Source organism: Garra rufa, chromosome 23, assembly GCF_049309525.1.
Source record: "Garra rufa chromosome 23, GarRuf1.0, whole genome shotgun sequence".
NCBI classification, from domain to species: Eukaryota; Metazoa; Chordata; class Actinopteri; order Cypriniformes; family Cyprinidae; genus Garra; species Garra rufa.
The window spans coordinates 35,416,607-35,443,767 of record NC_133383.1 but is presented as its reverse complement, the minus strand read 5'-3'; the positions used below and the strand labels follow the sequence as shown (position 1 = coordinate 35,443,767).

The 27,161-nt window shown below is 37.0% G+C and overlaps 1 protein-coding gene across 1 annotated transcript in view; it reads left to right on the top strand.

Annotated features, from left to right (window-relative positions):
• The first annotated feature begins 1,397 nt into the window (after nucleotides 1–1,397).
• Nucleotides 1,398–27,161, top strand: part of loxa (lysyl oxidase a) — a 53,914-nt gene continuing 28,150 nt past the window's right edge. Inside the window, exons 1-4 of the mRNA XM_073829689.1 lie at nucleotides 1,398–1,453; nucleotides 1,545–2,218; nucleotides 8,075–8,183; nucleotides 8,655–8,792. Coding sequence (XP_073685790.1) covers nucleotides 1,588–2,218; nucleotides 8,075–8,183; nucleotides 8,655–8,792 — 878 coding nt within the window. The 5' untranslated portion in view covers nucleotides 1,398–1,453; nucleotides 1,545–1,587. The remainder of the gene's footprint in view (nucleotides 1,454–1,544; nucleotides 2,219–8,074; nucleotides 8,184–8,654; nucleotides 8,793–27,161) is intronic.

Genomic DNA, 27,161 nt, shown 5'->3' with positions numbered 1-27,161 from the left:
TTCTAAATAAATTCACAAAACTGAGAATAAAAATATATTTAATCTTAAACATGACTGTAAATTAAAATGCGCCCTCTAGTGTCGGCAACAGAGTTTGCATGATGCATTTAGAACAGCTCATCTAAAAGAGACTCATTTTACATCGACTAAGATAATATATAGTATATGGGTTCAGAGCGAAGGCCACAATGAAATATCATCTATGTAATTTATGACACGCGTTCAGTAAAGCCTTGAATTTAAAGGATATTTCTGTTGGTCCGCTGAAAAGTGAGGGAAAAAAGACTTTGGAAACCTCTCCATCTAGTCGTGCAATGTTGGTCCTTGTGGTTTGTCACTGGGCATGAGTGGTTTAAGAGGCTAGACGCAAAATTTGGAGACCATTGATTATGTTTTTCTAGCTAGCAATTATCCTTTTCTTTTGAAAGCCATAGGATGCATTGCTCATGGGAAAGTATAAGGCAGTAGTTGGGTCAAATGAGAGTATGTACCCTAACAGTTAGAGGAAAGAGTGGAAGGAGGCATCTACGTTAAGGTCTGGGTGGCCCAGGTGAGTGTATGATTGAATGTTATAAACAGTGCATCATGTGACGAACGTAGAACAGTTTCCAACTCTTATTGTAACTAAGCACATGTGATGTTTAATGTAGCACCTCATAAAGCTGTGAAGGCCCCACACATGACTTAGCTCTTTTAAAAAAAACTACAAAGTAATAAGGGATTTTGTGAAAGTTATGGGGGGGATTAAAAACGGATTTCGTTTTATGAGCAACAACTTCCTGAACATTGTAGTGTAAATCTGTTTTGCTTACTTTGCAGTCCTCATTCTATGAGAACATTGATATATGGAGACATTTTGCCAAGAGTTTTTTCAAGTTCATCCAGAAGTCAGACAAAGAGGGATTTGTCATAGCACAACATGCTGAGAAACGCTGATCCAAAAAACATTTCTATCGTTCCCCAAATGTCTTGAAGAAAATGTACGTACGTAAAACTTTTTCATATCTGTATTTATTAAGTTATCATAAAAAGAAAATGTAAAGAAAATATGAACACTTTTAAGCTGTAAGTTTGGTTCCCCTTTATTTATGTATTTATTTATAAATTTGTTGGAAAATAATAATTAGGATGGTATGAGCAACAAAGAAGTTTAGTAGGTCTTATTTGATGGTTACAAATAAGGGTGTCACATATTTTTGCACTGATGTAAAGTAGGTCACTGTGACAGCAGTCTTGGGTTATTTTTTGCAAATCCTTTGCATGTCTGTGTCTTCTTTTGAACATTTTAAAACTCACGTTTTACACTTTCATAAGAAAGGGGCTTTTCCGTTACCGGAGCTTGTATAACAAGAAACTTTAAAAAATCAGCTCCTCCTCCCTCTTACACTTGCGCATCAGTTAGTCCAAGTGCAGAGCAATAGGAGGTCGCGTTGAGATCTCACCTTTCCGTTATGTAAGTCTCACTTGATTTAATTTAATTTATTATTTATTAAGCTTTATGAAAGAGCACAACTTAGCCCAGTTTTTGTGTTTCCCCAATTTAGTTACTGGAACGTCGGCAGGAAGAACTGGACACGTCAATTTAACATGAAAATGAGTTCGAGTTTAATTGACACCTTAATTTACGCATTTGCGCATTTGTGTTTATTAAGTTGCATTGTACAAACTGGTCTTTCTCAGAGTCAGGGCAAAAGTGCAGCGGCAGCTCTTAGACAAACCATACAATGGCAGCACAACGGCAAACTCTTTAGTATATTAAGTCAAGGCTCGGAATATCAGCCACCGTTAAAACGAGACGGGAACAAAGAGCAGACGCAAGCCAGGCCGATAGCCATCGTCCGCAATGATGATGCGGCTACGAGAACCGACGGCTCAGCTGTTTCTTCTTCTTCTTCTTTACGACTCTCCCAGAGCCGCGGGTCCGCGCGTTTGCCGTCAGTTAGCGGTACGCGCGGTGGTATCCCGCGCTGGTTATCAGGTGGAAATGGAGCGCGCCCCAGAGGATCACACGGGCGCAGAAATCAAACGGACCAGCTGCAAACACCAGTCAATGGCACCGACAAACCCAGGCTGGACGATGAAATGATGGCTGGAGATGATCCTTACAACCCATACAAGTCTACTGACCCGGACAATCCGTATTATAACTATTATGACACGTACGAGAGACCCCGTCCTGCATCGCGCCCGGGATATGGCACAAGTTACTTCCAGAATGGTAATCTTTCTATCTATCTATCAATAGATTTATCTATCCGACTGACTTTATCTACGTGTTGCAATTTTTGCACCATGCTTTTTCAAACGTTATATTTTCTGTGGATTTGGCAACTTCCTTAATAAATAAATAAATATTATTTTTCATTATCGATAATTACGTTGCATAATTACAGGGAGCCAAAAAAATGATTCACAATGTTGTGTTCTACGGCAACTTGTACATATTTTATGAAGTAACTAATTCGTATTTTACGAGTTTTCCAATTCTTATGAGTGAAATGCCTCTAAAACTAGGCTACCTGTCACTGGCAATATTGCCAAGTCCGCGGTTTTCCCGCGAAGTTGGGCTACTTTAACACTGTTGCCCAGGTTGTTTTTCATGTCCGCGGGTTGAAGCCACCAAAACTGTGATATTTAGCACCTGGAATGCGAATTTTACCGGGGGACCACCCACCGAAACGCGATTGGGCTTGTTTTGGTTTAATTTTAAGTAGCAATTAGGCAGGTTTTGTTGTGAAAACCTGGCAACCCTGGTCACTTGGGTCTAGACAAATCGTAAATTAATACTATTCATTTTACCTTTGATAATTACGGTGAAAAAAAAAATATTTGTAATGTTTTGTTCAATTGCAATTTGTACATATTTTATGAGATGGCCAATTCATTCGTATTTTTGCTAAATCGTACATGTTTTATGACTTCCCCAATTCGTACAAATACAATACTCCTAATCCCGCCCCTAAACCTACCCAGTGGCGGTTCTACTACTGTAACTTGGGGGGCCAGGCAGGGGCCACTTATGTTTTTAGGGGGCACGCTTACATTTGTTATGATTATTTTTCAGTCATTTTTCATTAATGTTTTCTCTAAAAGCAAACTAATAAGTTTTTGATTAATTTAAGCTGACTAAAGTCATAATCGAAGTAAACACAAATCGAATTAAGACAGGTGAAGTATTCCTATTTTAGTCACATTATCATAGACATGTTCACACCTTAATCACACTATTCCCATTGTGTAGGACTTTTTGCCACATTTTGTGACAGAATACACACTAACGCTCTCAGTTGGTTGCACAAGCATATGCTCTGTTTTCATTTTTATTTATTTATTTTATTTAATCAATGCTCATTGCTGATAGTTTGTCTTTTATCATTTGTAGTTTTATGGTAACAGTTAACATTTTTCATAAGTAGCCTATTATTTGTGATTTTAATTTTGTGAACGGATATTTCTCTTTTGTAATGGCTTAGGATGCTTTTCCCTTTTATTTCAAATTCACGATCTTGATCTATTTTAAGATTAAAACAAATTCCTAAAAGATGGATTTGTTATTTTTGATTTAACAGCAAAACAACAATAAAACAATGACAAACTAACTTATATAGCATTTATTAACAAAAACTAATAAGTCGAGGCATGGATTACATCACATGCTGTATTATATGCCGACTAATAAATTACAGGACGAGAAAACACTGAGCAATCAAACTAATAAAAATAAAATAAAAGAAAGCCTCCATAGCATAATATGAGGTAATCTGCAAAGATAACAGGGTTTTCAAAATTAAAACAAACAAAAAAGTAAAACTAAACTGGCTTTCGGTGACAGTGCTTGAGTGTATTTTTTTTCCCCCCCTAAAAACTGACTGGCTTTGAAATGCGCGCTTTGGAGCAGCGCAGACCACGCACTCACACAAATGCGACCACGGCAAATTTTTCTACTCACACATTCTCAAAAAATTGTTGCATGTCCAGAGCCCTGATTAGGTCCAAACGATAATGCAAATATAGCATGACAAATAATTAACTGCACTTCAAGCTTTCGTATTAAAAATGAAACCAAAAATTCTCTATACCATAACGAAGACGAACTGATAGCGTCGCGTGTGGATGTAATGCGTGCGTGTCATTAATCGATATGTACTGTAACATGTAAAACGGGAACACGTATCGCTCAAGCCAAAGCCGCAAAGATAATATAAAGCCAAGACCTCTGCTTCTTCTCCCAAGTTGAATCGACACATTACTGCCACCAATTGTTTGGGGGTAGAATTGCATCTGTAATCGTTGTGAAGAATTCTCCGGTTGCTCTTCTCGTCGACGATTGATGGAAGGGGGGCCAATCAGATTTCAGAAGGGGCCAGGGCCCCTATGGCCCCGCCTCTAGAACCACCCCTGAACCTACCCTTCACTGGCAGTATTGCCAATTCCGCGGTTTTCCGTGGAATTAGGCTACTTTAACACTAGCTGCGTTTCCATTACCCCTTAAATTGCGCAAAAAGAAATTGCGAATTGAAAATACGCCTAATGGAAAAATTCTTATATATCGCAAAAAAGTTTTTACGCTCCCATGAGGTGGTTTTTCAGGCAATTCGAATATTTCGCAAAACAGCGATGGAACATTTACATATCACATTCGATTAAATCCCACAAAAATCCGTAGCCATGACTTATCATGAGAGGAAAAAATTACATTTTAGTCGCATAACATTGGTTAATGGAAACACGCCTACTAGCTGCGTTTCCATTACCCTTAAAATTGTTTAAATTGGAATCGCGAATTGAAAACATGCCTAATGGAAACACGTCAAAAGCTGCCTTTCCATTACCCCTTAAAAATGAAAATTGCTAATTGGAAATACGCCTAATGGAAATGCGTAATTTGCGCAAAAACTCCCATATATTGCAAAAAAGTTTTTACTCTCACATAAGGTGGTTTTTCAGGCATTTTGAAAAAGGAATATTTAGCAAAACAGCAATGAAAACGTTTTTTTTTTTTGCATTAACAGGTCACATTCGATTAAATATAGCCAAAATCCCATAAAAATCCATTGCCATGACCTATCGCGAGAGGAAAAAATTTAGTTTTAGTCGTATAAAATTGGTTAATGGAAATGCCATCATTTCGCAATACTTTTTAATCTACATTTATAAAATATCACCAAAGTATCACCAAAGAAACACGCCTACTAGCTGCATTTCCATTCCTTTAAATTGCTCAAATTGAAATCGCGAATTGAAAATACGCCTAAGGGAAACACGTATAAAGCTGCGTTTCCATTACCCTTTAAATTGCACAAATTGAAAATACGCCTAATGGAAACGTATGGAAATCTGTAATGGAAACGCAGCTAATTTCGCAGATACTCCCATATATCGCATAAAAGTTTTTATGCTCACATGAGGTGATTTTTTCAGGCAATTCTAAAAAGGAATATTTCACAAAACATTTACAGATCACCTTGTGTACATAAAAGTCTCATGATCATTCTTTAATGTACTTTAACCTCAAATAAACACCTCATAAGTGGCCACTTACACAAGCATTGACTACAGAATGCTTGCATAAAGAGCTTTCTTTGCTATTAAATCTTGGATAACCGCTTATTTACACTGCATAAATTTGAGTTGATAAGTTGATCACGGCCACTCTAGTCAATGCTTGTGTTATATTAACTTTTCTGTTATGGCCAATGACCGATATTTACCGATATCGATATGTGTTTTTAAAAAATGTTTCTGGGATGATAAAAGTTTGTACATACTTAATTTCTTCCTTTATTTTCAGAATGTATTTTATTTCCAAATAACAAGGTTACAGGGCTACCATAAACCATAAGTAACCAACTTTTACCATTATAAAGCATGCCAGTATTCATGGCAACATGTTTTCAGCTCTGTGCACTTCAGCTTAACTCAAATTTGAGAAAACGGCTTAAACAAAATATCCAACACATATCCTGACTGTTCGTGCACATTTTTATGTAAATGTAAATGTCCAAACCCTGAAACAAGGTTTCTACCAAGCAAACATAAAAAAAACCAAGTCAATTTTAAGACCCATCTATAAAAATGTTCAAATGTTCACATTACTGTGACATCACCGTAATTCAAAAGACATGGTACAATATCGAACCGATGCCGATAGGTTAAAAAATGACGAACATCGGCCGATATCGATATTTATGCCGATATATTGTGCATTCCTACTTGTTTCTGTTTCAGAAGTGTCTCTACGTCTCCTATGATTACAATTAACGCTTAATGTGGTGGCTTTGACATAGTAAACCTGTCAACATCCATCGCCATGACTTATCGTGAGAGGAAAAAATTAAGTTTTAGTCGCATAACATTGGTTAATGGAAACGCTGTCATTACGCAACAGTTTTTTATAAAACATCACAAAAGTTTTGCACAAATCTGTAATGGAAATGCATTATTAACCTGGGAAAACCCCTCGGAACGCGATTTTTACTGGGGGACCCCCCACCAAAACCCGATTGGGCTAGTTTTGGTCAAGTTTTGAGTAGCAATTAGGTGGGTTTTGTTGCAAAAACCTGGCAACCCTGGTCACTGGGGTCTAGACAAATCATATACTGTAAAAATTGTGATTTTAACGGTAAAAGACTGTAAAAATGCTCCAGTAAAAACCTATTAATTGGTTAACGGTAAGTTCCCCCACTATATACGCTGAAAAACTGTATTGGACAATACATGTAATTTTACAGTACCATTTTTAGAAGTAGAAAAAGAACGTATAATTCACAGTAATTAACCGCAAATTGACATTCCTAGAATTTTCTGCGTTACATTTCACATTTGATGATTTTTTGTTGAAATAACTATGTTACTCCCTATTTTTTTCTTATCAGTTGTGTACATTAGGGTTGTATGTTACATCTAATGTTGGTAAATTAATATTTATTATTTCAGTTGCATGCGCGTGATAGTGTTTAGTGTTTTTGTGAAAGACAATGTGCATCTTTGATATATGTTAGTTTTTAAAAGCTGCTTGTGATGGGCTTTGGTTCATCCTGAGAACTTTCTCATCACCACCTACTTTTGGTGGTTATCAGTGTATTACAAAGGTAAAAATTAGGGATGCACCGATACCAATCGGTCGATAAAGCTTGCGCGTTTTGTCAGTAAAGCCGGTTCTGTAATCAGCGGTAAATGCCATCAGGTGCGTGATTTCACGTTGAGCCGTATATACTACACACAGCCGTTGTTTACCGACGAGCTGCGCATAGCAATGTTCATTATCAGTGTGAATGTGCGCAGCTCGTCGGTAAACAACGGCTGTGTGTAGTATATACGGCTCAACGTGAAATCACGCACCTGATGGCATTTACCGCTGATTACAGAACCGGCTTTACTGACAAAACGCGGAAGTTATCGACCGATAAGGATCGGTGCATCCCTAGTAAAAATAGATTTCAGTACTTCCATAAATTGGTATATTAACATTATATCAGTTAATGAAATGACAGTATTTAAATGTAAATTTAAGTTAAATCTGTAAAACCTAAAATGTTGCTACTGTATTTTAATGGTAAAATGTTATTGTAAATTTTACAGATTTTTTTGGTGAGGTTGTACGAATTTGTACGAATTAGCCACCTCGTAAAATATGGTCTTAAGATAGCATTGGTTGTGTTGATGTCAATTTTGGTCAATCACATTTTGTCGCAAAATGCATAATCTGTCCACCATGTATTGGTCAAATAAAAACTATCCCACTCAAATAAGAAAAACTTAAAAAAAAAGTGTTTGAAATTCTCGCCGTTGACTGAAGAGCATGACGCCACCGGATCCTCCTCTTCTATTTTAATTGCATAATTACAAGTGTTTAATTTAACTGAAACTGTTATTTTGGAATAATGGCATCCTTGCAAAAACAAACAAACAAAAAAAAAAAAACAGGCTATGGTAGTTTTCTGGTTAGGGTGGTCTGGTTTTTTGAGAGATTTTGTGCATTTAGCAGGTTGGCAGGCTAGTATAAGCTGTTTTGAAATAATTTCCTATATTTATTTTTTTAAATTCTGTGCATTTTCTTGAACCTGTTTTATAGGTCTGCCTGATCTTGTTGGAGACCCATACTACATCCAAGCGTCCGCCTACGTGCAGAGAGTTCCGATGTACAATCTCAGATGCGCCGCTGAGGAAAACTGCTTGTCGAGGTATTTTTACTGATAAAAACCAGAAGAATGTAATCAGGTTTTTTGAGAAACCAGAGAAAGCGAGCAAGCGAGCTCACATTCCTCCAAGTGTAACAGATGAGTCATGAGAACTTATTTAAAACCCATGTGGTAGGAACATCCTATAACTCAAACCAGCCCTGTGAGAGGGGAAAGAATTAAACGAAAGTCCTGCCACAATGGGAAGCGAGAAACCCTACAAACACATTTCACATAAAGCTGTTTATATGGAAAAATGAATCACATGCATGACTGCGAAACACATTACTGGGGCACACGCGCACAAAAAAGCCCAGTCTGATTTCTTTGGAAACGTGCATCTGTAGTTGTTCCATGTGCACTTGAAATGTGGCCACGGGGCCAAGACACACATGCTGAAAGCTATTGGGACAATATGAGACACTTAAGGAATGTCTGATATTTTGTAACCGTTGGGCTGTTTTTGTCGAGCAGCACTGCATACAGGTCCAGCGTGAGAGACTACGACACACGTATGCTGCTGAGGTTCCCCCAGCGAGTCAAGAACCAAGGCACCTCCGACTTTCTTCCCAGCAGGCCACGCTACACCTGGGAATGGCACAGCTGCCATCAGTAAGTCCGAATCTGCAGTTTCTGCATGTTAGTAATGCATCACAGACCACTACTCTAAAGGGAGCAGATATGATGCAATGAACTGAATTCCTCAAGATTATGAAGCTTTATCGTGGTTTCAGTGTTGTATCTGACTGATATCTGAATCTAGTGCTGGTGGTGCTGTTTTTGCAAGAGAAAGAGCCTGTGTTCTTGTCTAAATGAAAACACTTAGCGGAGGCCCACTATTGCTGCTTATACTTCAGTTGACTCAGTAATGGCTCACCGCATAGTTTCGTCCTGAAGTAAGCCGTGTCTCACCACCAGCTATGGCGTACATTTGGATGAGCTCCAGTGTATACAATGACCTTAGGTCTCGTGCATAAATGAGGCGTACGGTCTGTGCGCTGACCTGCATTTATTTGACGTGTCATGGGTGTTTTTTGCCTGTTATTTATTTTTTATACTGCACTATTTTTTTAAGGCTGACCGCTGAATCATCAAGTAAGATAATATGAAGTGATTTTGGGTTTAGCTGCAGTTTTTCCACTTGATTTAAAGGCATACAGTGACTTGTTTTGTTGCAGCATTATGTTACACATCTTTAAATTAGTTTTTCCCCACATCAATTTACACTCCATACACCATAATAATGACAAAGGAAAAAACTGATTTGCAAATTTTACAAATGTAGTAAAAATAAAACACTGAGTACACTGTACAAGTACATTGCATAAGTATTCATACCCTTAACTCAGTTCATAGTTGAAGCACCTTTACAGCCTCAAGTGTTTTGGGGTATGATGTGACAGGCTTTGCACATCTGCATTTGGCAATTATCTGCCATTCTTTGCCTCACCTTTTCACCTCTCAAGCTCTGTCAGCTTGGATGGGGGCTGGCAGACATTTTCTAGAGTCCTAGTTGTTCCAATCGTCTTCCATTATGGATAATGCTTCTGTGAACCTTCAATGCAGCAGATTTTTTTTCTGAACTCTTCCCTAGATCATTGCCTTAACGCAAGTCTGTCACTGAGCTCTACAGGCAGTTATCTTGACCTCAGGACTTGGTTTTTGCTCTGATATGCATTTTCAGCTGTTAGACCTTTTCTGAGAGGTGTGTGCATTTCTAAATCATACTTATTATGTTGGCTTGGAGAAGCCAACATATTGTTATGCTATTTAAACTTATTATTATTATGTTGGCTTGGAGAAGCCAACATATTGTTATGCTATTTAAACTTATTATTATTATGTTGGCTTGGAGAGCCAACATACTGTTATGCTATTTAAACTTATTATTATTATTATGTTGGCTTGGAGAAGCCAACATATTGTTATGCTATTTAAACTTATTATTATTATTATGTTGGCTTGGAGAAGCCAACATATTGTTATGCTATTTAAACTTATTATTATATTTTATTATTCTTATGACCTAAAGGAATTTCTGACAGCTACTCCTCCGAGGCCTTTGAAGCCACAAGGCCCAAACTTGGCAGAGACCTGGGCCCTTGTCCCGAAAGAGTTGCTATATCTATTTGGACTGATCAGATGTACAGTTGATTTATTATTAATTTTTGAATATGACAAATTTCCCAATGAATTACATGGGCTGAGAAAAAATGCGCCCTCTAACAGTAATACCTCTCGAATGAAGAGGCGGGACTCAAACCTCTTACTTACAGTCACTCTGAAAACGGTGGAAATACAAATAAATACCGCCTTAAAAATGTAAATATTACAGCGATTTAACTCTAAATACCCATTAGAACATATCAACAGCTAAATTCAGTGGTTTGTGAGTAGTTCTTGTAAAAGAAAAGATCGCACCCTTCAGCACTTATACAAGCCGTAAGCACTAGGCTTCTCTCTCTCTCGACATGTGCTCACAAACAACATAAATTGCACGAATTATAACGCCTTTAAAATAAATATATTTCAGCGATTTGTTTGTAAATACCCATTAGAACACATCAACAAATCAGCCTTTTGTGATCTGTTTTATTTCAAAGTTAAAGCACTGTCTTCAGCAAATGTGTTATACAGACAAGCTTTCACGGATCGGAGCTAACCTGACTGAGAATTATACATGACTGCACGTCTTTTAAAAGCATTTAAATAAAAACACTCCAGCGATCCAACACAATAAATATACAAGAATATTTTAAAGAACTACATTAGCTGCAAATGAGCTGTTTAATAGGTTTCACTAACGAACATGTTACCGAGCTGAGACTTACTTTCACTTTGATTTCGGTGGAAAATGCATATAAATAACGCCTTTAAAATTACAATACTCCAGCCATTTAATTGTAAATACCCATTAGAAACACATCAAGACCTGAATTCAGCTGTTTGAGCGAATTTATTGAAACCCCTAAGCATTTCCTTCACCGCGTACAGATTGCTTTCAACGAGTTTACATGGAGACGAACGACATAATTTGCACAAATTTGACCGCCTTTAAAATTATAATATTGCAGCGATTTAATTCAGTCCACCCATTACAAAATATCAACAGCTAAATGCAGTTGTTTGTGACTATTTTTTTTTTCATACAGAAAGCGCTGCATTCAGCAGTGTGTTAGACATGATGAGCTCCGAGATGTCCGACTGAGAATTATAAATGACTGCACGTCTTTTAAAGGCATTTAAATAAAAACACTCCAGCGATTCAACACAATAAATATAGAAGAATATTTTAAAGACCTGCATTGGGTGAAAATGACGTTATTCATAGGCTTAACTAACATGAGATGCACGGCTGCATTTATGTGTCTGTTAACAAAGACATCATTTGCACGTCTTTTAAAGGTATTTTAATACAAACACTCCAGCGATTCAACACAATAATAGTTCAGTCATATAATAAAAAGTTTAAATGCTTGCTTATTTCTGCTTTTCGGCTCAACCGCACGGCAACGCGACGCGGCTTTGAAGCAGGCGCTCATCACTTATTCCAGTATGGCAAGCCGTTTTAACCTAAAATACACATATTAATCCACTATGGTGTTCTGGGCTGGCCCTTTTACCCGAAGGCTGCCCGGTTTGCTTCTCCAAGCCAACATTTAAAGTTTGTCATCGAACTTTAGCTTCTAGTTATTATTATTATTAAACTTCTTCTGAGACTAAAATTCTATACGCTACTCCTCCTAGAGCTTTAAGGCTACAAGCCCCAAACTCGGCGGAGCCCTGGGCCCTGGTCACGAAAGTGTTGCTATATCTTTTTGGAATGATCAGACTTACAGTTGATTTAATATTAATTTTTTTGCATTAAAAATTCCTAAAATTTCGCCCTCTAATGGAGCAATATTCCAGTATGGCAAGCTGTTTTAACCTAAAATCCACACACGATCCTCTATGGCAAGCTGTTTTAGCCTAAAATATACTAAGCATTTCTTGTCGTACTGCCATTTTTACTAGCAACAATTCAATTAGAGAGCTCTAAGTGTTCTGGTCTGGCCCTTTTGCCCCAAGGCTGCCCGGTTTGGCTCTCCAAGCCAACATTTAAAGTTTGTCATCGAACTTTAGCTTCTAGTTATATTTTATTATTCTTATGACCTAAAGAAATTTCTGACAGCTACTCCTCCGAGGCCTTTGAAGCCACAAGGCCCAAACTTGGCAGAGACCTGGGCCCTTGTCCCGAAAGAGTTGCTATATCTATTTGGACTGATCAGATGTACAGTTGATTTATTATTAATTTTTGAATATGACAAATTTCCCAATGAATTACATGGGCTGACAAAAAATGCGCCCTCTAACAGTAATACCTCTCGACTGAAGAGGCGGGTCTCAAACCTCTCACTTACAGTCACTCTGAAATCGGTGGAAATACAAATAAATATCGCCTTAAAAATTTAATTATTACAGCGATTTAACTCTAAATAACCATTAGAACATATCAACAGCTAAATTCAGTGGTTTGTGAGTAGTTCTTGTAAAAGAAAAGCTCGCACCCTTCAGCGCTTATACAAGCCGTCAGCACTAGGCTACTCTCTCTCTACATGTGCTCACAAACAACATGAATTGCACGAATTAGAACGCCTTTAAAATAAATATATTTCAGCGATTTGTTTGTAAATACCCATTAGAACACATCAACAAATCAGCCTTTTGTGATCTGTTTTATTTCAAAGTTAAAGCACTGTCTTCAGCAAATGTGTTATACAGACGAGCTTTCACGGATCGGAGCTAACTTACCCGACTGAGAATTATACATGACTGCACGTCTTTTAAAAGCATTTAAATAAAAACACTCCAGCGATCCAACACAATAAATATACAAGAATATTTTAAAGAACTACATTAGCTGCAAATGAGCTTTTCAATACGTTTCACTAACGAACATGTTACAGAGCTGTGACTTACTTTCACTTTGAACTCGGTGGAAAATGCATATAAAATAATGCCTTTAAAATTACAATATTCCAGCCATTTAATTGTAAATACCCATTATAACACATCAAGACCTGAATTCAGCTGTTTGAGCGAATTTTTTGAAAACCCTAAGCATTTCCTTCACCGCGTACAGATTGCTTTCAACGAGTATACATGGAGACGAACGACATAATTTGCACGAGTTAGAACGCATTTAAAATTACAATATTGAAGCGATTTAATTCAGTCCACCCATTAGAAAATATCAACAGCTAAATGCAGTTGTTTGTGAGCATTTTGTTTTCATAAAGAGAGCGATGTGTTCAGCAGTGTGTTAGACATGAGCTCCGAGATGTCCGACTGAGAATTATACATGACTGCACGTCTTTTAAAGGCATTTAAATACAAACACTCCAGCGATTCAACACAATAAATATAGAAGAATATTTTAAAGACCTACATTGAGTGCAAATTACTTTTTTCACAGGCTTAACTAACTAACATTGAATGCACTGCTCAGTCTTCATCTGCATCATCAAAGACATAATTTGCACGTCTTTTAAAGGTATTTAAATACAAACACTCCAGCGATTAAACACAATTATAGTAGAGTAATATATTACACAGCTTAAATGCTTGCTTATTAATGCTTTTAGGCTCAACCGCACAGCAACGCTTTCAAGCACGCGCTGCACACTTGTTGTATGGCAAGCTGTTTTAACCTAAAATACACATAAATCCTCTATGGCAAGCTGTTTAGCCTAAAATATACTAAGCATTTCTTATCGTAATAGCATTTTTACTAGCAACAATTCAATCAGAGAGCTCTAAGTGTTCTGGGCTGGCCCTTTTGCCCGAAGGCTGCCCAATTTGGCTCTCCAAGCCAACATTTAAAGTTTGTCATCGAACTTTAGCTTCTAGTTATTATTAAAATTCTTCTGAGACTAAAATTCTATACGCTACTCCTCCTACAGCTTTAAGGCTACAAGCCCCAAACTCGGCGGAGCCCTGGGCCCTGGTCACCAAAGTGTTGCTATATCTTTTTGGAATGATCAGACTTACAGTTGATTTAATATTAATTTTTTTACATGAAAAATTTCTATAGGATTTCAATGGGCTGAGAAAAAATGCGCCATCTAGAGGCGCAATACCTCTCCACTGAAGAGGCGGGACTCAAACCTCTTGCTTACAGTCACTCTGAAATCGGTGGAAATACAAATAAATACCGCTTTTTAAAATTTAAATATTACAGCGATTTAACTCTAAATACCCATTAGAACACATCAACAGCTAAATTCAGTGGTTTGTGAGCAGTTCTTGTAAAAGAAAAGCTTGCACCCTTCAGCGAGTATACAAGCCGTCAGCACGAACTCTCGAGCTGTATGTGCTCATAAACAACATAAATTGCACGAATTAGAGTGCCTTTAAAATTTATATATTTCAGCGATTTATTTGTAAATACCCATTAGAACACATCAACAAATCAACCTTTTGTGATCTGTTTTATTTCAAAGTTAAAGCACTGTCTTCAGCAAATGTGTTATACAGATGAGCTTTACGGCTCGGAGCTAACTTACCAGACTGAGAATTATACATGACTGCGCGTCTTTTAAAAGCATTTAAATAAAAACACTCCAGCGATCCAACACAATAAATATACAAGAATATTTTAAAGAACTATATTAGCTGCAAATGAGCTTTTCAGTTTCACTAACGAACATGTTACCGAGCTGTGACTTACTTTCACTTTGAACTCGGTGGAAAATGCATATAAATAACGCCTTTAAAATGACAATATTCCAGCCATTTAATTATAAATACCCATTAGAACACATCAAGACCTGAATTCAGCTGTTTGAACGAATTTATTGAAAACCCGAAGCATTTCCTTCACCGCGTACAGATTGCCTTCAACTATGATACATGGAGACGAACGACATAATTTGCACGAATTTGACCGCCTTTAAAATTACAATATTGCAGCGATTTAATTCAGTCCACCCATTAGAAAATATCAACAGCTAAATGCAGTTGTTCGTGAGTATTTTTTTTTTCATACAGAGAGCGCTGTGTTCAGCAGTGTGTTATGAGAGCGAGATGTCCGACTGAGAATTATACATGACTGCACGTCTTTTAAAGGCATTTAAATACAAACACTCCAGCGATTGCACACAATAAATATAGAAGAATATTTTAAAGACCTACATTGAGTGCAAATGACTTTTTTCACTGGCTTAACTAACTAACATTGAATGCACTGCTCAGTCTTCATCTGCATCAAAGACATCATTTGCACGTCTTTTAAAGGTATACAAACACTCCAGCGATTAAACACAATAATAGTAGAGTAATATATTACACAGCTTAAATGCTTGCTTATTTCTGCTTTTAGGCTCAACCGCACAGCAACGCTTTCAAGCACGCGCTGCACACTTGTTGTATGGCAAGCCGTTTTAACCTAAAATACACATAAATCCTCTATGGCAAGCTGTTTAGCCTAAAATATACTAAGCATTACTTATCGTAATAGCATTTTTACTAGCAACAATTCAATCAGAGAGCTCTAAGTGTTCTGGGCTGGCCCTTTTGCCCGAAAGGCTGCCCGGTTTGCTTCTCCAAGCCAACATTTAAAGTTTGTCATCGAACTTTAGCTTCTAGTTATGTTGGCTTGGAGAAGCCAACATATTGTTATGCTATTTAAACTTATTATTATGTTGGCTTGGAGAAGCCAACATATTGTTATGCTATTTAAACTTATTATTATTATTAAACTTCTTCTGAGACTAAAATTCTATACGCTACTCCTCCTAGAGCTTTAAGGCTACAAGCCCCAAACTCGGCAGAGCCCTGGGCCCTGACCCCGAGATTGTTGCTATATCTTTTTAGACTGATCAGACTTACAGTTGATTTATTATTAATTTTTTTACATTAAAAATTCCTAAAATTTCGCCCTCTAATGGAGCAATATTCCAGTATGGCAAGCCGTTTTAACCTAAAATCCACACATGATCCTCTATGGCAAGCTGTTTTAGCCTAAAATATACTAAGCATTTCTTGTCGTACTGCCATTTTTACTAGCAACAATTCAATTTAGAGAGCTCTAAGTGTTCTGGGCTGGCCCTTTTGCCCCAAGGCTGCCCAGTTTGGCTCTCCAAGCCAACATTTAAAGTTTGTCATCGAACTTTAGCTTCTAGTTATGTTGGCTTGGAGAAGCCAACATATTGTTATGCTATTTAAACTTATTATTATTAAACTTCTTCTGAGACTAAAATTCTATACGCTACTCCTCCTAGAGCTTTAAGCCTACAAGCCCCAAACTCGGCGGAGCCCTGGGCCCTGGTCACGAAAGTGTTGCTATATCTTTTTGGAATGATCAGACTTACAGTTGATTTAATATTAATTTTTTTGCATGAAAAATTTATATAGGATTTCAATGGGCTGAGAAAAAATGCGCCATCTAGAGGCGCAATACCTCTCCACTGAAGAGGCGGGACTCAAACCTCTTACTTACAGTCACTCTGAAATCGGTGGAAATACAAATAAATACCGCTTTAAAAATTTAAATATTACAGCGATTTAACTCTAAATACCCATTAGAACATATCAACAGCTAAATTCAGTGGTTTGTGAGTATTTCTTGTAAAAGAAAAGCTCGCACCCGTCAGCGCTTATACAAGCCGTCGGCATGTACTCTCTCTGTATGTGCTCATAAACAACATAATTTGCACGAATTAGAACGCCTTTAAAATTAATATATTTCAGCGATTTATTTGTAAATACCCATTAGAACACATCAACAAATCAGCCTTTTGTGATCTGTTTTATTTCAAAGTTAAAGCACTGTCTTCAGCAAATGTGTTATACAGGCGAGCTTTCACGGATCGGAGCTAACTTACCCGACTGAGAATTATACATGACTGCACGTCTTTTAAAAGCATTTAAAGAAAAACACTCCAGCGATCCAACACAATCAATATACAAGAATATTTTAAAGAACTACATTAGCTGCAAATAAGCTGTTCAGTTTCACTAACGAACATGTTACCGAGCTGTGACTTACTTTCACTTTGAATTTGGTGGAAAATGCATATAAATAATGCCTTTAAAATTACAATATTCCAGCCATTTAATTGTAAATACCCATTAGAACACATCAAGACCTGAATTCAGCTGTTTGAGCGAATTTATTGAAACCCCTAAGCATTTCCTTCACCGCGTACAGATTGCTTTCAACGAGTATACATGGAGACGAACGACATAATTTGCACGAATTAGAACGCCTTTAAAATTACAATATTGCAGCGATTTAATTCAGTCCACCCATTAGAAAATATCAACAGCTAAATGCAGTTGTTTGTGAGCATTTTGTTTTCATACAGAGAGCGCTGCATTCAGCAGTGTGTTAGACATGAGCTCCGAGATGTCCGTCTGAGAATTATACATGACTGCACGTCTTTTAAAGGCATTTAAATACAAACACTCCAGCGATTGCACACAATAAATATAGAAGAATATTTTAAAGACCTACATTGGGTGCAAATGACGTTTTTCATAGGCTTAACTAACATGAGATGCACTGCTGCATTTATGTGTCTGTTAACAAAGACATCATTTGCACGTCTTTTAAAGGTATTTTAATACAAACACTCCAGCGATTCAACACAATAATAGTTCAGTCATATAATAAAAAGTTTAAATGCTTGCTTATTTCTGCTTTTCGGCTCAACCGCATGGCAACGCGACGCGGCTTTGAAGCAGGCGCTCATCACTTATTCCAGTATGGCAAGCCATTTTAACCTAAAATACACATATTAATCCACTATGGTGTTCTGGGCTGGCCCTTTTGCCCGAAGGCTGCCCAATTTGGCTCTCCAAGCCAACATTTAAAGTTTGTCATCAAACTTTAGCTTCTAGTTATGTTGGCTTGGAGAAGCCAACATATTGTTATGCTATTTAAACTTATTATTATTATGTTGGCTTGGAGAAGCCAACATATTGTTATGCTATTTAAACTTATTATTATTATTATTATTATTATTAAACTTCTTCTGAGACTAAAATTCTATACGCTACTCCTCCTAGAGCTTTAAGGCTACAAGCCCCAAACTCGGCTGAGCCCTGGGCCCTGGTCACCAAAGTGTTGCTATATCTTTTTGGAATGATCAGACTTACAGTTGATTTAATATTAATTTTTTTACATGAAAAATTTATATAGGATTTCAATGGGCTGAGAAAAAATGCGCCATCTAGAGGCGCAATACCTCTCCACTGAAGAGGCGGGACTCAAACCTCTTGCTTACAGTCACTCTGAAATCGGTGGAAATACAAATAAATACGGCTTTTTAAAATGTAAATATTACAGCGATTTAACTCTAAATACCCATTAGAACACAGCAACAGCTAAATTCAGTGGTTTGTGAGCAGTTCTTGTAAAAGAAAAGCTTGCACCCTTCAGCGAGTATACAAGCCGTCAGCACGAACTCTCTCTGTATGTGCTCATAAACAAAATAATTTGCACGAATTAGAACGCCTTTAAAATTAATATATTTCAGCGATTTATTTGTAAATACCCATTAGAACACATCAACAAATCAGCCTTTTGTGATCTGTTTTATTTCAAAGTTAAGTTAGCTCCGAGCCGTGAAGCTCATCTGTATAACACACATTTGCTGAAGACAGTGCTTTAACGTTACCCGACTGAGAATTATACATGACTGCACGTCTTTTAAAAGCATTTAAATAAAAACACTCCAGCGATCCAACACAATAAATATACAAGAATATTTTAAAGAACAACATTAGCTGCAAATGAGCTATTCAATAGGTTTCACTAACGAACATGTTACCAAGCTGTGACCCACACTTTCACTTTGACTTTGGTGGAAAATGCATATAAATAACGCCTTTAAATTTACAATATTCCAGCCATTTAATTTTAAATACCCATTAGAACACATCAAGACCTGAATTCAGCTGTTTGAGCGAATTTATTCAAAACCCTAAGCATTTCCTTCACCGCGTACAGATTGCTTTCAACGAGTATAAATGGAGAAGAACGATATAATTTGCACGAATTAGAACGCCTTTAAAATTACAATATTGCAGCGATTTAATTCATTCCACCCATTAGAAAATATCAACAGCTAAATGCAGTTGTTTGTGAGTATTTTTTTTTCCATACAGAGAGCGCTGTGTTCAGCAGTGTAGACATGAGCTCCGAGATGTCTGTCTGAGAATTATACATGACTGAACGTCTTTTAAAGGCATGTAAATACAAACACTCCAGCGATTGCACACAATAAATATAGAAGAATATTTTAAAGACCTGCATTGGGTGCAAATGACTTTTTTCATAGGCTTAACTAACTAACAGGAGATGCACGGCTGCATTTATGTGTCTGTTAACAAAGACATCATTTGCACGTCTTTTAAAGGTATTTAAATTCAAACACTCCAGCGATTAAACACAATAATAGTAGAGTAATATATTACACAGCTTAAATGCTTGCTTATTTCTGCTTTTAGGCTCAACCGCACAGCAAGGCGTCGTGGCTTTCAAGCACCCGCTGCTCACTTGTTGTATGGCAAGCCGTTTTAACCTAAAATACACATAAATCCTGTATGGCAAGCAGTTTTAGCCTAAAATATACTAAGCATTACTTATCGTAATAGCATTTTTACTAGCAACAATTCAATCAGAGAGCTCTAAGTGTTCTGGGCTGGCCCTTTTGCCCGAAGGCTGCCCGGTTTGCTTCTCCAAGCCAACATTTAAAGTTTGTCATCGAACTTTAGCTTCTAGTTATTATTAAAATTCTTCTGAGACTAAAATTCTATACGCTACTCCTCCTAGAGCTTTAAGGCTACAAGCCCCAAACTCGGCGGAGCCCTGGGCCCTGGTCACCAAAGTGTTGCTATATCTTTTTGGAATGATCAGACTTACAGTTGATTTAATATTAATTTTTTTACATGAAAAATTTCTATAGGTTTTCAATGGGCTGAGAAAAAATGCGCCATCTAGAGGCGCAATACCTCTCGACTGAAGAGGCGGGACTCAAACCTCTTGCTTACAGTCACTCTGAAATCGGTGGAAATACAAATAAATACCGCCTTTTAAAATTAAATATTCCAGCGATTTAATTGTAAATACCCATTAGAACACATCAACAGCTAAATTCAGTGGTTTGTGAGCAGTTCTTGTAAAAGAAATGCTTGCACCCTTCAGCGAGTATACAAGCCGTCAGCACGAACTCTCTCTGTATGTGCTCATAAACAACATAAATTGCACGAATTAGAGTGCCTTTAAAATTTATATATTTCAGCGATTTATTTGTAAATACCCATTAGAACACATCAACAAATCAACCTTTTGTGATCTGTTTTATTTCAAAGTTAAAGCACTGTCTTCAGCAAATGTGTTATACAGATGAGCTTTACGGCTCGGAGCTAATTTACCCGACTGAGAATTATACATGACTGCGCGTCTTTTAAAAGCATTTAAATAAAAACACTCCAGCGATCCAACACAAAAAATATACAAGAATATTTTAAAGAACTATATTAGCTGCAAATGAGCTGTTCAATAGGTTTCACTAACGAACATGTTACCGAGCTGTAACCTATACTTTCACTTTGACTTCGGTGTAAAATGCATATAAATAACGCCTTTAAAATTACAATATTCCAGCCATTTAATTATAAATACCCATTAGAACACATCAAGACCTGAATTCAGCTGTTTGAACGAATTTATTGAAAACCCGAAGCATTTCCTTCACCGCGTACAGATTGCCTTCAACTATGATACATGGAGACGAACGACATAATTTGCACGAATTTGACCGCCTTTAAAATTACAATATTGCAGCGATTTAATTAAGTCCACCCATTAGAGAATATCAACAGCTAAATGCAGTTGTTCGTGAGTATTTTTTTTTCATACAGAGAGCGCTGTGTTCAGCAGTGTGTTATGAGCTCCGAGATGTCCAACTGACAATTATACATGACTGCACGTCTTTTAAAGGCATTTAAATACAAACACTCCAGCGATTGCACACAATAAATATAGAAGAATATTTTAAAGACCTACATTGAGTGCAAATGACTTTTTTCACTGGCTTAACTAACTAACATTGAATGCACTGCTCAGTCTTCATCTGCATCAAAGACATCATTTGCACGTCTTTTAAAGGTATACAAACACTCCAGCGATTAAACACAATAATAGTAGAGTAATATATTACACAGCTTAAATGCTTGCTTATTTCTGCTTTTAGGCTCAACCGCACAGCAACGCTTTCAAGCACGCGCTGCACACTTGTTGTATGGCAAGCCGTTTTAACCTAAAATACACATAAATCCTCTATGGCAAGCTGTTTAGCCTAAAATATACTAAGCATTACTTATCGTAATAGCATTTTTACTAGCAACAATTCAATCAGAGAGCTCTAAGTGTTCTGGGCTGGCCCTTTTGCCCGAAGGCTGCCCGGTTTGCTTCTCCAAGCCAACATTTAAAGTTTGTCATCGAACTTTAGCTTCTAGTTATGTTGGCTTGGAGAAGCCAACATATTGTTATGCTATTTAAACTTATTATTATTATTATGTTGGCTTGGAGAAGCCAACATATTGTTATGCTATTTAAACTTATTATTATTATTATTATTATTATTATTATATTTTATTATTCTTATGAGCTAAAGAAATTTCTGACACCTACTCCTCCGAGGCCTTTGAAGCCACAAGGCCCAAACTTGGCAGAGACCTGGGCCCTGGTCCCGAAAGAGTTGCTATATCTATTTGGACTGATCAGATGTACAGTTGATTTATTATTAATTTTTGAATATGACAAATTTCCCAATGAATTACATGGGCTGAGAAAAAATGCGCCCTCTAACAGTAATACCTCTCGACTGAAGAGGCGGGATTCAAACCTCTTACTTACAGTCACTCTGAAAACGGTGGAAATACAAATAAATACCGCCTTAAAAATTTAAATATTACAGCGATTTAACTCTAAATACCCATTAGAACATATCAACAGCTAAATTCAGTGGTTTGTGAGTAGTTCTTGTAAAAGAAAAGCTCGCACCCTTCAGCGCTTATACAAGCCGTCAGCATGTACTCTCTCTGTATGTGCTCATAAACAACATAATTTGCACGAATTAGAACGCCTTTAAAATTAATATATTTCAGCGATTTATTTGTAAATACCCATTAGAACAAATCAACAAATCTGCCTTTTGTGATCTGTTTTATTTCAAACTTAAAGCGCTGTCTTCAGCAAATGTGTTATACAGACGAGCTTTCAAGGCTCGGAACTTACCCGACTGAGAATATATTATACATGATTATACATGAGTGCACGTCTTTTAAAAGCATTTAAACAAAAACACTCTAGCGATCCAACACAATAAATATAGAAGAATATTTGAAGAGTTTCGTTGCAAAACGAGATATATCCATTTTGAGAAATGTTGGTTATTTGACATTATTATTTAAGACATCAACAGTCAAGTTAATTTACAATTTTTGTACATAAAACTATTACTTGAGCTCAGTGAAGGCCAGAGACACAATATTCTTCAAATCCAGGATATTTTTTATTTAATTGTATGTAGATAAATAGTTCATAAATAAGTCAAAAAACCATGCCAAAATGCAACATACTTATCTTATCATTGTCAAACATCTTAAATTGGTAGAAAAAAACAAAAAACAAAAAAAAACATCATAAATATATAATATATGGAATAGTATATACAAAAATTGATTAATAATAATAAGATTCTGAGTTAGTTTTGGCCAGAACAACATAACATGACTTTATTTATTTATTTATTTATTTTTGCAAAACGCTATATATCCACCTTAGGCTATATTCTACTACTGTAATACCATTAAGAAAAGCTAGTGAACCATTTGTGTGTGTGTGTGTGTGTGTGTGTGTGTGTGTGTGTGTGTATTTTCGAAAACGAAACCTGTAAGATCAGAGCGGGCGGAGACGCGGTGTCACAGTTCTCGTCTCTGTTGCACCGAGTCCGCAACACAAGCTCGCCTCGCCCCATCATATTTAATGTATTATTTCACTGTAATAATAATAATAATAATAATAATAATAATTAAAATTAATTATTTAAAAAATAAACTTAGAAATGTAGCCTTGCAGACATCATGTGATGGGGAGGAGCGCAGGACCTCCCTGGCCTTCTTGAAATCAGCGGAGACTCGTTCCCTGCTGCATTCGTTTATTGTTGAGAGATGGAGGAGTATTTTATCCCGGTCCACTTTTGTAGCGTTTTTATACATTTTTGTGAAGTTGAAGGCTACATCTTCACATGACAGTTTGTCGGAATGACACAGACCAGCATTACTCGCGCGATGACCACAATACATTTTCGGATGTTTTCCCTCCCCTGAATGCCTTGCCCGTTCGGTCTTCTCCCTTTGATGATTTTCTTTAGATGCCTTCCTCTTTCTCCCAACAGCAGCTGGAATGACCGGCTCCAATCCGTCATCGAAATCCATGACATTAGCTTGACTCTGAAGCTTTGATTCTCTGACTGACAGACAGCTGTTTAACCTACGTGACTGACAGCTCGCCCACAGTATTAACAATTAAATGGTAAACGTTTTTTAGTTAGCCTATTGAATCCTCTTTTTAAAAATACATGTTTTTTGTGTTGATATTATCGTTAAATCTATAAGCAAACTCGGAGCACTTCACCGGCGGTGACTTTCTTCCCAGGGGATGCTGAGCTCGCGCACGTACGGTCATATCGCACTTTGTAAAGAAACTGGTCTGGCGGATATCGCGTTTTGTGAAAAAAATAAATTTTGTAGTAGGCCTAAAATGTACATTCTTAAATTTTATTAATGGCAGCAATTCACACATAGATTAAGGTACATCTGAACAGTGATTTCCAATAATAAAATCCAAATGTCAAAAAATGGCGTTTATCGCGTTTTGCAACCAAACTCTTCATTTTAAAGAACAACATTAGCTGCAAATGAGCTATTCAGTAGGTTTCACTAACGAACATGTTACCGAGCTGTGACCTATACTTTCACTTTGACTTCGGTGGAAAATGCATATAAACAACGCCTTTAAAATTACAATATTCCAGCCATTTAATTGTAAATACCCATTAGAACACATCAAGACCTGAATTCAGCTGTTTGAGCGAATTTATTGAAACCCCTAAGCATTTCCTTCACCGCATACAGGTTGCCTTCAACGAGTATACATGGAGACGAACGACATAATTTGCACGAATTTGACCGCCTTTAAAATTACAATATTGCAGCGATTTAATTCAGTCCACCCATTAGAAAATATCAACAGCTAAATGCAGTTGTTTGTGAGCATTTTGTATTCATACAGAGAGCGATGTGTTTAGCAGTGTGTTAGACAGCTCCGAGATGTCCGACTGACAATTATACATGACTGCACGTCTTTTAAAGGCATTTAAATACAAACACTCCAGCGATTGCACACAATATATATAGAAGAATATTTTAAAGACCTACATTGGGTGCAAATGACTTTTTTCATAGGCTTAACTAACTAACATGAGATGCACGGCTGCATTTATGTGTCTGTTAACAAAGACATCATTTTCACTTCTTTTAAAGGTATTTTAATACAAACACTCCAGCGATTCAACACAATAATAGTACAGTGATATAATAAAAAGGTTAAATGCTTGAATATTTCTGCTTTTCGGCTCAACCGCAAGGCAACGCAACGCGGCTTTGAAGCAGGCGCTCTTCGCATATTCCAGTATGGCAAGCTCTTTTAACCTAAAATCCACACACGATCCTCTATGGCAAGATGTTTTAGCCTGAAATAAACAAAGCATTTCTTGTCATACTGCCATTTTTACTATCAACAATTAAATTAGAGAGCTCTAAGTGTTCTGGGCTGGCCCTTTTGCCCCAATGCTGCCCGGTTTGCTTCTCCAAGCCAACATTTAAAGTTTGTCATCGAACTTTAGCTTCTAGTTATTATTATTATTATATTTTATTATTCTTATGACCTAAAGAAATTTCTGACAGCTACTCCTCCGAGGCCTTTGAAGCCACAAGGCCCAAACTTGGCAGAGACCTGGGCCCTTGTCCCGAAAGAGTTGCTATATCTATTTGGACTGATCAGATGTACAGTTGATTTATTATTAATTTTTGAATATGACAAATTTCCCAATGAATTACATGGGCTGAGAAAAAATGCGCCCTCTAACAGTAATACCTCTCGACTGAAGAGGCGGGACTCAAACCTCTTACTTACAGTCACTCTGAAAACGGTGGAAATACAAATAAATACCGCCTTAAAAATTTAAATATTACAGCGATTTAACTCTAAATACCCATTAGAACATATCAACAGCTATATTCAGTGGTTTGTGAGTAGTTCTTGTAAAAGAAAAGCTCGCACCCTTCAGCGCTTATACTACAAGCCGTCAGCATGTACTCTCTCTGTATGTGCTCATAAACAACATAATTTGCACGAATTAGAACGCCTTTAAAATTAATATATTTCAGCGATTTATTTGTAAATACCCATTAGAACACATCAACAAATCAGCCTTTTGTGATCTGTTTTATTTCAAAGTTAAAGCACTGTCTTCAGCAAATGTGTTACACAGACGAGCTTTCACGGCTCGGAACTTACCCAACTGAGAATATATTATACATGATTGCACGTCTTTTAAAAGCATTTAAATAAAAACACTCTAGCGATCCAACACAATAAATATAGAAGAATGTTTTAAAGAACAACATTAGCTGCAAATGAGCTATTCAATAGGTTTCACTAACGAACATGTTACCGAGCTGTGACCTATACTTTCACTTTGACTTCGGTGGAAAATGCATATAAATAACGCCTTTAAAATTACAATATTCCAGCCATTTAATTGTAAATACCCATTAGAACACATCAAGACCTGAATTCAGCTGTTTGAGCGAATTTATTGAAAACCCTAAGCAATTCCTTCACCGTGTACAGATTGCTTTCAACGAGTATACATGGAGACGAACGACATAATTTGCACGAATTTGACCGCCTTTAAAATTACAATATTGCAGCGATTTAATTCAGTCCACCCATTAGAAAATATCAACAGCTAAATGCAGTTGTTTGTGAGCTTTTTTTTTCATACAGAGAGCGATGTGTTCAGTGTGTTAGACATGAGCTCCGAGATGTCCGACTGACAATTATACATGACTGCACGTCTTTTAAAGGCATTTAAATACAAACACTCCAGCGATTGCACACAATAAATATAGAAGAATATTTTAAAGACCTACATTGAGTGCAAATGACTTTTTTTTTCACAGGCTTAACTAACTAACATTGAATGCACTGCTCAGTCTTCATCTGCATCATCAAAGACATAATTTGCACGTCTTTTAAAGGTATTTAATTACAAACACTCCAGCGATTAAACACAATAATAGTGGAGTAATATATTACACATCTTAAATGCTTGCTTATTAATGCTTTTAGGCTCAACCGCACAGCAACGCTTTCAAGCACGCGCTGCACACTTGTTGTATGGCAAGCCGTTTTAACCTAAAATACACATAAATCCTCCATGGCAAGCTGTTTTAGCCTAAAATATACTAAGCATTACTTATCGTAATAGCATTTTTACTAGCAACAATTCAATCAGAGAGCTCTAAGTGTTCTGGGCTGGCCCTTTTGCCCGAAGGCTGCCCGGTTTGCTTCTCCAAGCCAACATTTAAAGTTTGTCATCGAACTTTAGCTTCTAGTTATATTTTATTATTCTTATGAGCTAAAGAAATTTCTGACACCTACTCCTCCGAGGCCTTTGAAGCCACAAGGCCCAAACTTGGCAGAGACCTGGGCCCTGGTCCCGAAAGAGTTGCTATATCTATTTGGACTGATCAGATGTACAGTTGATTTATTATTAATTTTTAAATATGACAAATTTCCCAATGAATTACATGGGCTGAGAAAAAATGCGCCCTCTAACAGTAATACCTCTCGACTGAAGA